General features: G+C 40.9%; 1 protein-coding gene across 4 annotated transcripts in view; it reads left to right on the top strand.

Moving 5' to 3' along the window:
* SETD5 (SET domain containing 5) overlaps window positions 1-14,879 on the top strand; it is a 60,737-nt gene that overhangs the window by 31,900 nt on the left and 13,958 nt on the right. For all 4 annotated transcript variants that reach the window (XR_014886250.1, XM_085235402.1, XM_085235403.1 and 1 more), the window contains 10 exons: window positions 3,135-3,283; window positions 3,576-3,693; window positions 4,113-4,222; window positions 4,509-4,755; window positions 4,960-5,040; window positions 7,046-7,315; window positions 8,077-8,397; window positions 9,827-10,069; window positions 13,308-13,437; window positions 14,503-14,756. Coding sequence is in view for 3 of the 4 variants with exons in the window: in XM_085235402.1 (XP_085091528.1) it covers window positions 3,135-3,283; window positions 3,576-3,693; window positions 4,113-4,222; window positions 4,509-4,755; window positions 4,960-5,040; window positions 7,046-7,315; window positions 8,077-8,397; window positions 9,827-10,069; window positions 13,308-13,437; window positions 14,503-14,756 (1,923 nt within the window). In the remaining variant the exon portion in view is untranslated. The remainder of the gene's footprint in view (window positions 1-3,134; window positions 3,284-3,575; window positions 3,694-4,112; window positions 4,223-4,508; window positions 4,756-4,959; window positions 5,041-7,045; window positions 7,316-8,076; window positions 8,398-9,826; window positions 10,070-13,307; window positions 13,438-14,502; window positions 14,757-14,879) is intronic.

Consider the following 14,879-nt stretch of genomic DNA (forward strand, 5'->3'; position numbering starts at 1 on the left):
GCTGGCACTGGTGTGAAGTGACCAGCCAGGAATATGAGGTCTCTCATCCTGTGCTTTATGTCTTTTGTCGACTTACTTGTCTCATCTCTGTTAGGTAAACTGAGAAGGTTTCTCAGTTTGCATCACCTGCCATTTCACTGAATATCATTACTGGACGCGAAAATAGCTTTTCTGGATGATGAGAAAATAGGTACTTCAAAATGGGTAAAAATATGCAAATACTGCTCTACTTGGCCATGAAGACTCTCAAGCATGTAGAAAGGAATAAAAATAAAATGTCATATATGTCCTGTGTGCTCTTACAGTTGATTAGCTTGGGTAAACAGTGATGTGAGTGTAGTCTGTGTATTCTTCCAAGGGGAAAAAAAAAAGACGGGGGGAGGGAAATGGTGACCTAAAAGCTTCTCCAAACTAGGATGAGTTGGAAGATGTGGGTTAAGAAGTTTCACCCGGGATATGAGATTTTGATCATTGGGACGGTCTGAATAAGCCAGTTCTCAACCATCCAAATGATGCAAAGGAGAGCTTCTGAAAACCTGAAGCTGCTTGGTACCAGGAATAAAAACAACTAGATGGCCAGATGCCTGACAATTTGAAAGCAGTGAAGCGCTTTTCTGCTTTCTATTGCCAGAGCAAACCCAGGGTCATTATTTGCCCTTTGTTGCCTCTGATAATTGCTGACTTGAGCTCAAACCCCTGATTGATTTCACAAGCTAAAGTGAAGAGCCTTTATAAAATAAAGCCACCGAGTATTATGCAGATGTTGCTCTGCAAAAATATCAGAACAGTTTTGTCTGATTACCAGTCAGCAATCCCTGATTCCCTGGCCTATGACGTACGTAAAATCATTTGTTCTTTTCACACATGAAAGCATGGCAGCTAATCCTCTTCATATTTCTAAATTCAGAGAATGAAAAACAAGCTGAGCTAGGATCTTACAGAAATGCTGAGATCATTCCTGTTGTACCAAACTGAGATAATTGTGAAGCTTTACAGATGCACTGATACTCTCTCCTCCATGGGTTTTCTTTTCCTTCCACCATCTCACTTCATCCTACTGGTGTTCCACAAGCTGTTTTCGAAAATGAGGTAAAGAGTAATGCAAAGCAGTCATGGACCAAAGGCAGGAATGAAGACCGCCAGATAATAATTCACATTTCTGAAAGATATAAAGAACAAACTATAGAATTGTGGAATAATTAAGGTTGGAAGGAAACACAGAAGCTCAGCTGGTGTATTCCTCCTGCATATAGAGCCTGTTTAAATAAGGAGCTGATTGTAACAGAAAATAGGTGACCACAGAATACTACTGTTCTCGGGAAAGGAAGGCATCTTATCTTAGAGTTGACTCGTGTCAAGGGATTGTTGATCAGAAATCAGGGCTAGCAGTGTGACTGCTTGGTCCTAAAATAGTTTACTGGGTTTCCTAATGCCAGTTTAATGGGTTTCTCTGGAATTGGGAAATGATCGGTGCACTCTAGGCAGGATTCAAGATGACACTGCAAGGCTTTTTATAGTCTCTCTAATCCGTACATTCAGGTTTTTCCAATTGTCTGCAGATATATTGGTATGAAAATATTTGCAAGAGTTGTGCCCTGTAGGCATGATAAACATAGCACTGGATATATCTCTACAAGGAGATCTGGAATAGCAAGGCCATTATTCCCATCTACATAGATTTCAAATGAATATTTTTTATAAAGCTATTTTTATCCTGGAGACCTGAGTGAGAGAAGTCTACTAATAGATATATTAATACTTTATTGGCTGATCCAAGATTTGTAGTGTAATGTCATATTAAAACAATGAAAGCCTCCTTCTTCCCAAAGAGATTTATTCAAAACACATGTAAGATTGCTTAAAAAAAAAAAAAAAAGAGAAGAGTAAAGTCTGTGATTCAGAGCTCTCAACATGGTCAGTATGGAGGGCTTCATTTGCTTCCCAGTGCTGAGTGCTGCCTTAGGGCATGAACTTTTGTTTTCATGAGGTTAGATGTCATCATTTTCCTATTTTTCAGATTGAGCCCTTTCTTAAGCTAATGGGATTTTTATTCAGATAAGCAGACTGCACAGTAGCTGTTTCTAACGAGTTTCATCCAGAAAAGTTGGGAGCTTTCCTTCAACGACATCATGTGGTTTACTTCTAATTTGGATAGATGGATGTTACTATTGCTGAAGCAAGAACACTTATGTTTCAGTTCAGTCTGGAAAAGTATCAAGGAGCAGTCCTTATGACCAATGAATTACGTACTTAGGAAGGAGCACACAGTTCTTTTGTGGTGAGGCAGCCAGCCATCTTCACAGAATCCTGCAAATTTTTATGTGCAGAGAGATTTAACCTGCTAAGCAAGGAAAGTTTTTGGGTTTTGTTCTGTTTTTTTTTAATAAAAGAAATCTTTCCTATGTCCTAGTGTTTATAATATCCTCCGCTATGCCATAAAACATGTCATTTTTGGATGTTTGTGCTTAAAGACCGCTGTGCTTTCATACTGTCAAGACATGTTGTTGTGAAAATCCATTGTAATAGAAAGTAGACTTGAACATGAAGGAGATTCACTGAACTGTCAGCACCTGCTTAAAAATGTATTTCTTCACGTTTCAAAAAAAAAAGTGTGATAAAATCCTCAGTACTGGTTGATCAGGAAGACGAGGAAGATTCTGGATCAAGATGGAAATTGACAGCTTAAGTCTTTGGCTTGTTAGCTAGAATTACCATCCTCTGCAGAAGGAAAAGCTTCTGTTTTTCCTCTGAATGTGTGACAACCCACAATTTGAGGAAGATTTGAGTTATTCTGTCTGTGAAAGTGGCCATAATTGCAGAGCAGTTCCCTATTAGCAGCAACTGACAGGTCTGGTTATGTCTCCTAGCTGCAAGACTAAAACCCTCCATCTGATAGATTTGTGAGTCTGTTGAAGGAAAGAAAGAAATATTTTGCTTTTGATAAATATTATCAAGGTCATTGGTTATCACCATACTGTTACAGGATAACAGAATAAACAATGTATTGGCTGGATGTCTGTGCAGTTTTTGGATGTTTCTGCCAGATTAATTTTTCTTTTCTTGTAAGCACTATTCTCTCCATGAGTTGCAGGCCTTCGGTTTAAGCACTTGTATTTCACTCTGTTTTGTTACAGCTGCAGCTGGGACGGGTGACTCGGGTTCAGAAGCACCGGAAGATCCTGAGGGCAGCAAGAGACTTGGCACTAGATACCCTTATAATTGAGTATCGAGGGAAGGTTATGTTACGGCAGCAATTCGAGGTCAATGGGCATTTCTTCAAAAAGTAAGAGTACTACAAAGTGATTAGTTTGAGAGCATCGTGGCACAGAGAGGGCAAATGCACACTTGCAGGGCCCTTGCCATCTGTGCCATCCATAGAAATGTGAAATCAAATATATTGCCTCAGCTTGATGCTCTGCTTATGAACCAAAACCCACTGAAGTAAATCTGTTCCATCTTGCTCATGGAAATACATAGGCCTCCAGAGCAGTAGTACTGATTGAAACACTGCTTCCTGTTTTAACTGCCATGGGAATTGAGTATTTGGGGATTGAGACATTCTGTTACTTCTCCAGGCCGTACCCATTTGTGCTGTTCTACTCCAAGTTCAATGGCGTTGAAATGTGTGTTGATGCCCGCACCTTTGGTAACGATGCCAGGTTCATCAGGCGCTCCTGCACTCCAAATGCAGAGGTAAATTCTCTTCACCATCACCAAAATTGCAGATAAATTTTACATAAGTCTGATGCATTGACTTTTTATGAATATTCAAACTTAGAATGCAGTAAACAGGGTGGATTCTCTGCATCTCTTGCTCATTTGATGGTTTATATTTGGAATAAAAGATCAGCAGAAGGTTGGGAAAGTGAATTTTTCTTGAAAGGAAATGTTTCTATTAAAGCTTTCATCTGGCTGCAGAACGATAGGATAAGCAGATGTGAGTGGAAAAGCATAGGATGAGACAGAGCAGTGAAACAGGCTTTTCCCTTTAGCAATTTTTGGATAATTATTCATTAATATTTGAGAGCTACTTTACTGAAGGAGTCTTCCCTCTCGGAAATAAGAAGTGCAACTTGTGGAGATGTTAGTTTCTCTCTGCTTTGTTTAACAAGGTTCGTCATGTGATTGCTGATGGGATGATCCACCTGTGTATCTATGCTGTTGCCACCATTGCCAAGGACACAGAGGTTACCATCGCCTTTGACTATGAGTACAACATCTGGTGAGTCCTTCACCTCGCCCAGGAGCTCTCCACTGCCCTCCTGGACTGGACATCCTTCCTCCAGCCCTTTCCTCGCATTCTACATTTTGCTCCGTTTTCTACTGAATTGCATTTTCCGGCTATTCTGTCCAGTTCTGCTGGCATATTCTACAGTAGAGGCCATAAGGTAGCCTGCTGTCCTTGCTTTGGCACGTGGTGAGATGTTTAGTAGGAGATGCATTGAATGTCTCTGTGCAAGGGTTGAGAAATGAAGAGTGACACGACTTATGTTTGTGTTTTGGAGCAGCAACTATAAAGTGGACTGTGCGTGTCACAAGGGGAACCGGAATTGCCCTGTGCAGAAACGTAGCCCAAATGCTGCAGAACACCTACCTCCACCTGTTTTAGGCACACTGATTGGGGCAGAAACACGCCGACGAAAAGCCCGTCGAAAGGAACTAGAAATGGAACAGCAGAGCGTTGTGTTGGATGAGAACATCAGTCAACAAACAGAAGAAGTTCCAGAGGGACCTGTGGCAGTCAGTGACAATGAGGTAGAACTCCTGACACTTTGTCAAATACCTTTGTTGTTGAATGTTTTTATTAGTGGTGTGGAATCTCATCGGGGACAATACTGTGTCTTCAGAACAGAAACTGCCTGAGGCCTTTCTTAAATCTTAGATTTCTATGAGAATCTTGAAAACTTTAAAATGCTGCCAGATTTTGTTTGCTATGCTTAGTCTTGACTTCTCTTTTAGGTTGCAGATAAGGAAGAGAAACAAGAAGAGGAGAAAGAGGAGTCTGTAGATGAACAAGGAACCTTGGTCCACAGCAGACGGGCAAGTACCTTTCTCTTTATCGTTCCTCTTAGGACTGGCTTCATGTAGTGACCAGCAGGTCTGGTTGGTTATTTCATTTGTTTCAACACAAATTCCAGCTGCTGGTGGTCATCGGTTGACTCCAAGCAGTAGGATTTATATTAAGGCGCTGCAGTTTTGAAGGTAGAGACAGATTTATTTCCTGGTTGAAAGGTTTAAAGTTTCAGGGCTACTTTATTGTCAAACTCATACCACTAAAAAGACAGCGCTAGGTTCAGAAAAGGTAATTGCACCCTTTTTATGTTCCTGCAGTGCCCCTCATTTTGCCAGCCCAAGAATTTATGGAGCCGTATGATGAGCCAGAACCTTGACCCTTTTTGATGAGTTAGGTTTGTTAACCTGCATCTGCTCCGTGTATGAGTTGACAAACAGTTGTGCAGATAAGTTGCCGTGAGGGAAGGGGGTAGGATGAAGTGGCAAACCTTTTCAAGAGGGATAGGCTACCAACAGCATTTCTGACACAAATCAGCAAAAGTTGCTATATTCTTTATTAGGAAATCCTTTTGTGCACCCATATTACTATCTTGATCAAAATATTTCTTAGTGCTTTTGGTTCTAAGTCTCTTCTCAACTTTCTTATATTGTTATTTTTATTTTTTGGTTTAAAAGGGTCAGTGAAGAAAAGGGACTTCCATCCTTCTTCCAGGCAACAAATGTATCAGAGTTAGGACTTTCTTGTTTTCTTTGTTCACTAAATACCCTATCCACCATGCTTTTCTCTAACCAGAAAGATCAGTCTTCCACTCGGAAATTTCCTGAGAATGTTTTAATCATTAAGATGGTACAGTAAATTGCAGAGCCAAGGGCCATCCAGCAGAGAGATCCTTGGATTATCCTGTGGATTTTTTAGAAGGGGCAAGATAAAGCAGTTAGTTTCTACTTGAGTTTGAATAAAAGCAGTCTCCCATCAGACTGCCCATAAGCTTAGAGGGAAGATTCTATTTTTATTGCAAGGAAACTGATCTCTTTCTGAGACAGTATAGTTCAAGAAATGTCTTCAAGTGAAGTGTTAGTTTCCCATGAGTTTGTAAGCCCTGTTCCTGTGCGTGTTTCACCAGTTAATCTCCTCTAATGAGATTCAGTTTTCTATACTTGGCAACAGTTAAATACCTCTATCTGCAGTTATCTCAATCTTAAAAATTTATTTTTGAAACATAACACTACAGTGGCAGGGTTGCTGTGTGTTAGTATTGCTGTGTACTTTAAGACACCTCCTCCCCCATGGCAGTTCCTAGAAGGCACCTGATCCCACCTGATTCTTCTTGAAATTCACCTGGCTTGTCTGCCAGGCTCTGCAGCATTATTGTACTGGGTCTTTTGCATATGGAATTAACAATTATTTCTGACACAGCTAGGTGATAAGATTTCCTGTTGTTTGTTTACCTAATAAGTATCTCCTTGCCTCTCTGCTCCTTTATGTTCTGTTTTTCTTACCCGCTGTGTAAGCTGCTTGGACATAAGCTTTTATTTTGAGCTGGATGATCTGACAATTTGTGGGGTAGTTTTGTGCTTGCTGAAAATTACTGATTCTCTTGCTTCTGTTGCCTCTGGCTTATGTTTGCGTCTAATGTTTTTTCATTAGCAAGCAGATCCATTTGTTTCCAGGTCATCTATTCACTCCATTCTTTCTCACAGTTTTTAGTTCTTAAATCGCATTTCCTTTTGGCTATTTTATAAATGTAACTCAGTAGTATCTAAGTGATCCTATTTAAGAACAAAATCTAGTTCTTATTACTCTATGAATGCATAATTACATTGTCAGTATTCTGGGAAATTTGCTGCGTTAAAAAACACGAATACTTGAAAGAAAAAAGAAAATAAAGCCTCATCTTTTCCCTATCTTGTTCTTGGTTCACTGCTGTTCAGCAGTTGTTCTCTCGGCTGCTCTGCATCCCTTATCTGTTCTCACATTCTCCTGTGTGCATGATTTGCAGTGCTAACTTTGATTTACTTTTTTGTGTTCTAGTCCCGGGAAGATAGGAAGGTAGAAGCCATCATGCACATGTTTGAAAACTTGGAAAAGAGAAAGAGGAGACGAGAGCAGCCATCAGATCGCAACAGCACCGATGCTGAAGTCAGCATCAATTCTGAGACTCCTGAGCTGGAGGAAATAAAAACAGAAACTCCTGAAACTGAGGATGCAAGTTCAACACTGAGTGCTGCTGCTGCTTCAAATGTCTCTAACAGTAACAGCAGTACTGGGGTGAACACGAGGCGGTCTTCACAAGTAGTAGCGGTAAGATGAGGATGTGTTAGAGCCTGCATACCAAACCCATAAGCAGCTTGTCTCATCAGGATTGGGGAAACTTCAGAGGGTCTCTAGACTGTTCTCACCCAGACAGGGCTGGCTTTGAGGTCAGACCATGTAGCCCTGTGTTTTACCCTGTCTTGTCTTGTAATACTTCCAAGGACAGAGATTGCATGTCCTTTGGATCCAGTCATCCAATTCTCGTGGTGAAGAACTTTTGCCTTTTATCCAGTCTGAATATATGTATAAATGTTATCTCGTCTTCCCACTATGTGCTGCTGCAAAGAACCTGCATTTTCTTGTGCTCCCAGATTGAATGTAGGAAGGCTTTTCTTAAGTAGCACTTTTCTTTGAGTGGATTAAGCCTAGCTCCTTCACTTGGTGGGCACCATATATTAGGAGGTGTTTTCCTTTGTCTTTGTGCTTGTTTTTTGGGAGGGGTTTTTTGCTTGCTTTATTTTTTTTCCTGTCTACTTTCAGTGCATATGTTCCCATTATACAGCAGATATTTTACCTAGGTATTTTCACAGATACTTGCCTAGAGTGATGCTTGCCAACTCAGATCAGAGGTGAGCTTAGTTGCCTTAAGACAAATAGCAAGTTGAATAATGCTTCTGTCTTACTTAAGACCAGTATACCAGCTGAGCTCTTAAGAACACAGCAAAGAAAAATGTACTGTTTGTCAGTCTTTTAGATGAGAAATAGAAGGCTCCTAATGGTGCTTGGACTAATGACTATTTATTTTGTAGGATGCTGTCCCAGAAAAAACAGTTACTAAGCCTGCTCCAGCAAAACCCTCCAGGCCCCGACCAAAAAGTCGGTTCTCTCGATATCGGACCAGTTCAGCACAAAGACTGAGGAGACAGAAACAAGCCAATTCCCAGCAAGCTGAACTTGTACAGGCTGTCTCAGAGGAGGGAAGCACTGCCAATTTGATAACCACAGCAGATGTCACCAGTGTAGAAGGTCCAGGAGAAGGCAGACAGTTGATGGGATCTGACCCAACTGTTATCCTGGCTGCAGGATCTCAGTCTAATCGGACTGCAGTGAAGTACCCCAAAACTAAAAAGGTAAATATGATCAAGTACTCAAACTGGACAGGGAAAAAGTAGGTGTTTTGTGGTCTTTAGGGAAAAGTTGGCTCAGGGGAAACTCTTCTTCAGAACACTCAGAATGATCTGATTTTACATTGGCTTTATTTTTTCTCTTGTAGTGTCTAAGATCCCTCACCATGAGTCAGATGGCTGCTCAGTGCTGTACAAAGACCAAGAAACGATTAGCAGATCAATGCAGTTAGTCTACGTAGAACTTAGATACCAGCAGGCTGACTGAGGTGCAGTAGGAGTGGTCTCACTGTTGGGTACAGCAAAGAGCCTAGAAAGAGACCAATCGTACAGCTTTATCTTTGTGGGGAGGTAACCACTTCCAGATTGAGGGATCCTGACAAAAGGGTTGTAGGGGGATTGTCATTATAAGGAATTGGGTGGTGGAGGGTGAGCCCTGATTGAGAAAGCAAAAAGTAATGTCTGGTAATGTCTGTGGTAAGGAAGAGAGCTAGGGTGAAGAAAAGAGTGTGCTTTTTGTGGACACACTAACTAAGCTTGAGGTATTACCCAGTCATCTGTGAGGTGCTAGGCAATTCTCGGAGAAAAGAATCCATGAACTGCATGCATACAGTCTTGAGAAGTTTTCTCCATGCTTTCAGTGTATTGGAAGCAAAAAGGAAAAGGCTGTCAACCAAGAATTTTACATTACATCAAACATCACAGAGGTGAAGTGAGACTTGCTTAAAAAAAAAACAAACAACAATAAAGCCACACAGAATTAACTATAGGTTATTGCATCCTGCAAAGGATATTAGAGATTCTCTTGTGTATACTGCCAAGAAGATGAAGAGAGAAAAGTTGAACCATTATCTAGTAAGAGTTAGGCAGAGTATAAGTTTAGAATAGCATAGCACTGTATTGGGTATGGAGATCAGTGACAGCATCTTTTATGGACAGGTGGGGATGGCAGGATGGGGAATATTTGTTTAGAACAAAATGGAGTAGGTTAGCTTTCAGCTTGGCAGAACTGAAGACTGAGAGGGAAATGTGACTGCAGACTAAAACATGCAAACTGGGAGAAGTTTTTCAGAGAAATGAGAAATTGCAGAAGATAAAATGTACTGGGAATAAATAAATAGCTATGAATACTGTTAGGCTTGCAGCTAGAAACTGGCTTAGAACAAGGCAGTCAAATTCTAGGTGAACCTTCTAATAATATTAATTAAGGTAAAATTGAGCTACTCCTATAAAACAGGATTAACCGATGCTGTGCCTACAATAGATAAGAATTGTAACAGATGCAGCAAAGTTATGGCTGTGTTCTTTCCTTTGAGGAGTATAAGGAGGTTTTAGCATACAAGCTGACCCCAAGATTGCTTTCCTATGTGCCTTTGTGCCATATCACCTTTCCTTTCTCAGTGCTAGTTGCATTGACATGTGTTTTCTCCTTCAGTATCTTGTTACGGAATGGCTGAATGACAAGGCAGAAAAGCAGGAGTGCCCTATTGAATGCCCTCTGCGCATTACTACAGACCCAACAGTTTTGGCAACAACTCTAAATATGTTGCCAGGTCTCATCCACTCCCCGCTAATTTGTACCACACCTAAACACTACATTCGTTTTGGATCACCTTTCAACCCTGAGAGGCGTCGAAGGCCCTTTCTGTTGGATGGAATTTACAGCTCCTGTAAAAAGGTATGTTTGCTCATGTCTTACCTCTGGGGGCTGTATACTCATCATGCTATTACTGGCACAATTGTAAATCTGTCCTGTTCTCTTTGAGCCTGTTTCCATGTATTCCTGCTGAGCTGGCCTTCTCTGTTGTCTTGAGGCAGTCTGTAGGTGGTGACTGCTGACCCTCTCCTACCCAGGGTTCATGTCTTCATCCTTGCTTTTTACTGTAGCAGAACTGTTCTGTGATCCCCTTTGAAACATGTATTTTTGCATCTATAGTGGCTGTTTATTATCTAGCATACGTGATTTGAGGGATTTAATTGTTGCCTTTAGAATGCATTTCCTCACTACTTTCACAGTCAGAAGATGATTGGCGTTGTGGGGATAGGACAGTGTTCCAGAACACCTTGGGAATACTTCAGTCAGGTTCTGCTCTCTTTGGAGAGCCTCTGTTATTTAGCAGAGCCTTTTCACAAGAGCAAGCCCATGGCTCTCTTTTTGGGATCACAAAATAGCTGTCTATTTGTGGCCCTGTAGGAAGCCTAAGCTGAGCCCAGCTGAGTACTTTGTTTCTCCAGAGGTGGTATGCGGCCAGCAAATGCAAGCAGTTATCCATCTTCAGGGAAACAGTAGTTCAGTCACATTTCTATCTGAATCCATCTTGCCTGTCACCTGTCAGCTTTGCTCGGAGGCTTTTCCAGTTCCTGTATAATTAATTACCTGAGAGCAGCTTTATGGAAATCCTCTCTGATCTTGTAGTCTTGATAGCTCTCAAAGTCAGGCACCACATCCTATGTTTCCTTGCCCTCTTTTGAGGGAGTTATTCCAAAGAGAAGTTTTGGACTTTGCTATTCTCACCTCCAGCCAATTTGTTGCCTTACACTAACACACGCTTAGGGGGGGGAAAAAAAAAAAGTCTCTCCTCATTATTTCCTTCATAGATATAGCTGATATAGCTCTGATGGTTCATACATACTCATGGGAGCAAAGTCCTATTTGCTTCCATGGGCAATCTTCCCATGCACCTTTTGTTACCTTTGGCTTTTTTCTAGTCGTACAGTAATTGTGACTGCTTGAGAGAGAATAGAATAGTCTCACTATGGACTTCTTTCATTTGCTCCACGTCTTTTTGAAGTCAGTGAATGTTGTTTTGCAGCTCAGGCATTCTCAGTGCTGAATAAAGCAGAAAGCTACTTTGTGTCATGTAGCCTATACCTATTTGTGCTTCCCAGTATGACAACTGAATTTTCTTTTGACAGGTTGATTTATACCTGTTCAGTCTATGATTTACCATGTTTGTTAGAAAAAATCTATTTTTTTTCAGGGCCATAATTTTAGAAATGATTGTTTCTGGCTTTGTATGGTGTTTTCTCCCAGTCTGTATTGAGCTGTGTACTGTTTTTTCCTATCCATTTCCCAGTTTGCTAAGAAAATGCTGAATGCTGTCTTCTAGCATGTTCTTGTTCCTCCTAGGCTGACATGATCTGAAAACTTAAGCACACTGCCTGTTCTGTTACCTAAATAATTAGTGAAACATTGCAGGATTCAGTGTCCAGAACCTATGTTGCAGATTTTTTAATAGATTTCTACTTTTTGAAATAAAATAACTTGTAACTGCTCTAATAAGGATTTTCATCTGCTTTATAGGAGTTCCCCAGTTTTTCCACGGTGTTTTTATCACTGCTACTGACAGCCTGGAGATGTAGGAAAAAGTCTGCTTCTCGTGCTCAGGAATGTTCAGAAAGCTCTCACAAAGAAGACCTCCTTTTTAGCTAGCTAAGGTCTAGAAATGGTCCAGAACTTGATGGTATTACTCTCCCATGACTTGATCTTTGTTGTTGCTTCTTGATTATTCAGTCAGGAATGATGATTTATGAAGGTTGCTCAGATAGATCACATGTATTTTCTTGGATTGTCTGCAGGCTTCTTCTTTAATATCCTGAGAACTGTGCCGAAAAACTAAGCTGATTCAGCTTGCATCCAAAGCATGGCAATATCTGTATTACAGGGAAACTGAACTGTATAACATGTTCACATTCATCACACGTACAGTGACTTGGCTGGCAGATCAGATGCCACATTTGAGGTAGCAGTGCTCCACAATGGCTGGCTGGCACTCCACACTCTTTGTAGTGACTGCAGTGTAATCTGCTAAGATAGATTTGAACAAAGAAAGTGTCTGCTGCACGGTAATGAAGGCTATCAGAATAGATCCTGTTTCCTGCTCTTCACCTCTGCTTTAAAGTTGTTTCACTTTGAGGATTGTGACCACTGAGTTTCTGACACACTTCCATGATAGCTTGAGGAATCATACACTACATATGTGTAACTCTGATAAGACACATTGCTGATGTACAGAAGAACTAACTGGGTTGCTGAAAAGCAAAGTTACGGTCTTAAACCTTTCTGGGAGAATAAAAGACTTGTGATGTGAATCTCTCAGGTAATTTGGCTCCTGCCATTTGGCTGAATTACCTTTTTGTTTTCCACTTTGTATTTATTTTTTATAATAAAGTAACTGAAGATTTCCTGCCTGCCATCAGGAGTTGGTTTGGATCAAGACATGGAGTTAGCAAAGCCGCAGTAACAGCTCATTTGATGAGTCTTCAAGTTCACATCCATGCTCAAAAGACTACCGTGATTTTTATCTCTTTTATTAGTAGCTGAAGAAAAGATTCCTTTTTTTTTTTTTTTTTTTTTTGTTCTTTTTGTTCTAACACCTTGAAAACTGCTGCTTGTGTTTTATCAGATGTTTTTGTTCTTTTTCTCTGCCTGGAAGCAAGCACAGTCCTGGAAGAACTATGTGACTAAGCTCAGCCATTTCTCAGGGGAATTGTTGGAGCAGAATCTATGTAAGGCTCTCATATGCCTTAGTGAAGCAGTGTGCTCATGTTCCTTAGCAGGAAACAAGTTTTTTGCAAAAAATGAGGCTTTAAGATACCTTAACAGACAACTCATTTTTATTAATGAAGATTATTTCTAGTAGCTCTTGGCTGCCAGCTTTTTTAATTTTATTTATAGTTTGTTTTTTTGTTTTTTACTTTTGTTATTGTTGAAGACTTGTCCCTGATATACATTTCATCAAGAGCACGTCGTCAGATCCATCACAGTAGCTGTTAGTATGTGTGAAAAAGGTAATCTCAGTGTTCTGAGCAGTCTGCCCCACTGCACGGTAGTGTAGGAGTTGAAGTACATCCTGCAAGATTACACAGAAAGTACTGGAGGGGTTGCACGTTTATGTAGTCTCGTTCTGTTTCAGCGCTGGATCAAACAGGCCCTTGAAGAGGGGATGACTCAGACCTCACCAGCACCACAAGAGAACAGGACCCAATGTCTTTACCAAAGTAACGAGAACAGCAGTTCTTCCAGCATCTGCAAAGATGACACAGGTGAGTACCGAGCACCACGAGGGCACTTGAGTGAAGCAGGGGAAGCTGCTGAATAACAAAGGCAGTTACACAGGTTGACATCTTAATGTGTACTACTGCTTCATGGTACATCTTTCTGACAGGTGAGAATGTTACTTTGCCATTCATTCAAATTTCTGTAGATGCACTCTAGCTTTGAGCATCATGTGTTAAATTTCTCAGTATTTTCCTATGAAAAGACAATCACTTTATCTTGCATCATTGACCCCAGTGTCATGTAATCATTTGTCCAGTGGTGGGAGGGGAAGTACAATTTAATCTCTTTTCAGCAGGGTGCTGTTAGATGGACAAAATATCTGCTGACTATAGAAAGATGTAGCAAAGTCTGAGAGGCGTGTATGTAATGAGCAAATCAATCTCAAAAATGGAGGAGCTCAAATCTGTGAGTAAAGCAGCAGGATGGTTAAGTATTTTGCCTGAATCTTTCTGTGGAAAAAGAAGTTGAGAAGATCCACCTGATCAGTGATAAGTTTTCCAAGAATGACAGGCAGGAAGCTGGATAATATGCAGATAACGAGAAGGTGATTATTGAAAAGTTAAATTATTGAGAAATGAACAGAGCACCAAAACCATTAAAAGCACATCCCTGAGCAATGCCTGAAGAAGCAAACAACTGAGCTGCAAGATTTACTTAATTGTTGGGTTTTTTTAACTGCACATCAAAAAAGATATTACAGAAAGGGATTAACCTTTTGCGGGAGTAAAATATGTTTGAACTGTATTGATGTTGCATATAGGCTTGAACTTGAACTACTGGGTTCAAGTAATGAAAACTGTTCTCTGTGATTTGTTCATAGCAGCGATACTGACATTTCCTTCTGACCCTCCCCTATACTATATACCTTCCTGGCTCCTGTGCCCCTAGCTCCCTCTTGCGCTTCTTTTCTACTAGTTGAAATATTTCCTTTCATGACAGTGTTGGAGATTCATGGGCTCCATTTGGGTTGGGAGCAAGGGAAAGAAGATGGTGCGTGCTTTGCAGTTGTTAATGGTGCAGTCTTATCCTCAGTTCACTTTACTTTTCAGACTTGCTGAGTCCCCTGAAGAAATGGAAGTCTCGCTACTTGATGGAGCAGAACGTTAAGAAGCTGCTGAGGCCTCTGTCTCCTGTCACCCCTCCACCTCCCATCCCTTCAGTTCCTGGCTCAGTGAGCCCACAGCTGGCTACACCCTGCTCATCTGTGCCAGGAGAGGAGGAAAGTCGCAATGGTTATGGTGTGATGTTCTCACCAATTCCTTCTCTGGCTGCTAGTCGCTGCAATACTCCACTACAGTTTGAGGTAAATCCAACTGGAGGCTCGAAATGCCAAAAACAGAGGGACTGGGAGATATGCCACAGAGGTAGCACTAGACACACCTTCCTTTTTGAGTATGCAACTGTCTTCCTGAGGAGCATCGTGGTG

The sequence above is a fragment of the Meleagris gallopavo genome, chromosome 14, assembly GCF_905368555.1.
Source record: "Meleagris gallopavo chromosome 14, MGAL_WU_HG_1.1, whole genome shotgun sequence".
NCBI classification, from domain to species: Eukaryota; Metazoa; Chordata; class Aves; order Galliformes; family Phasianidae; genus Meleagris; species Meleagris gallopavo.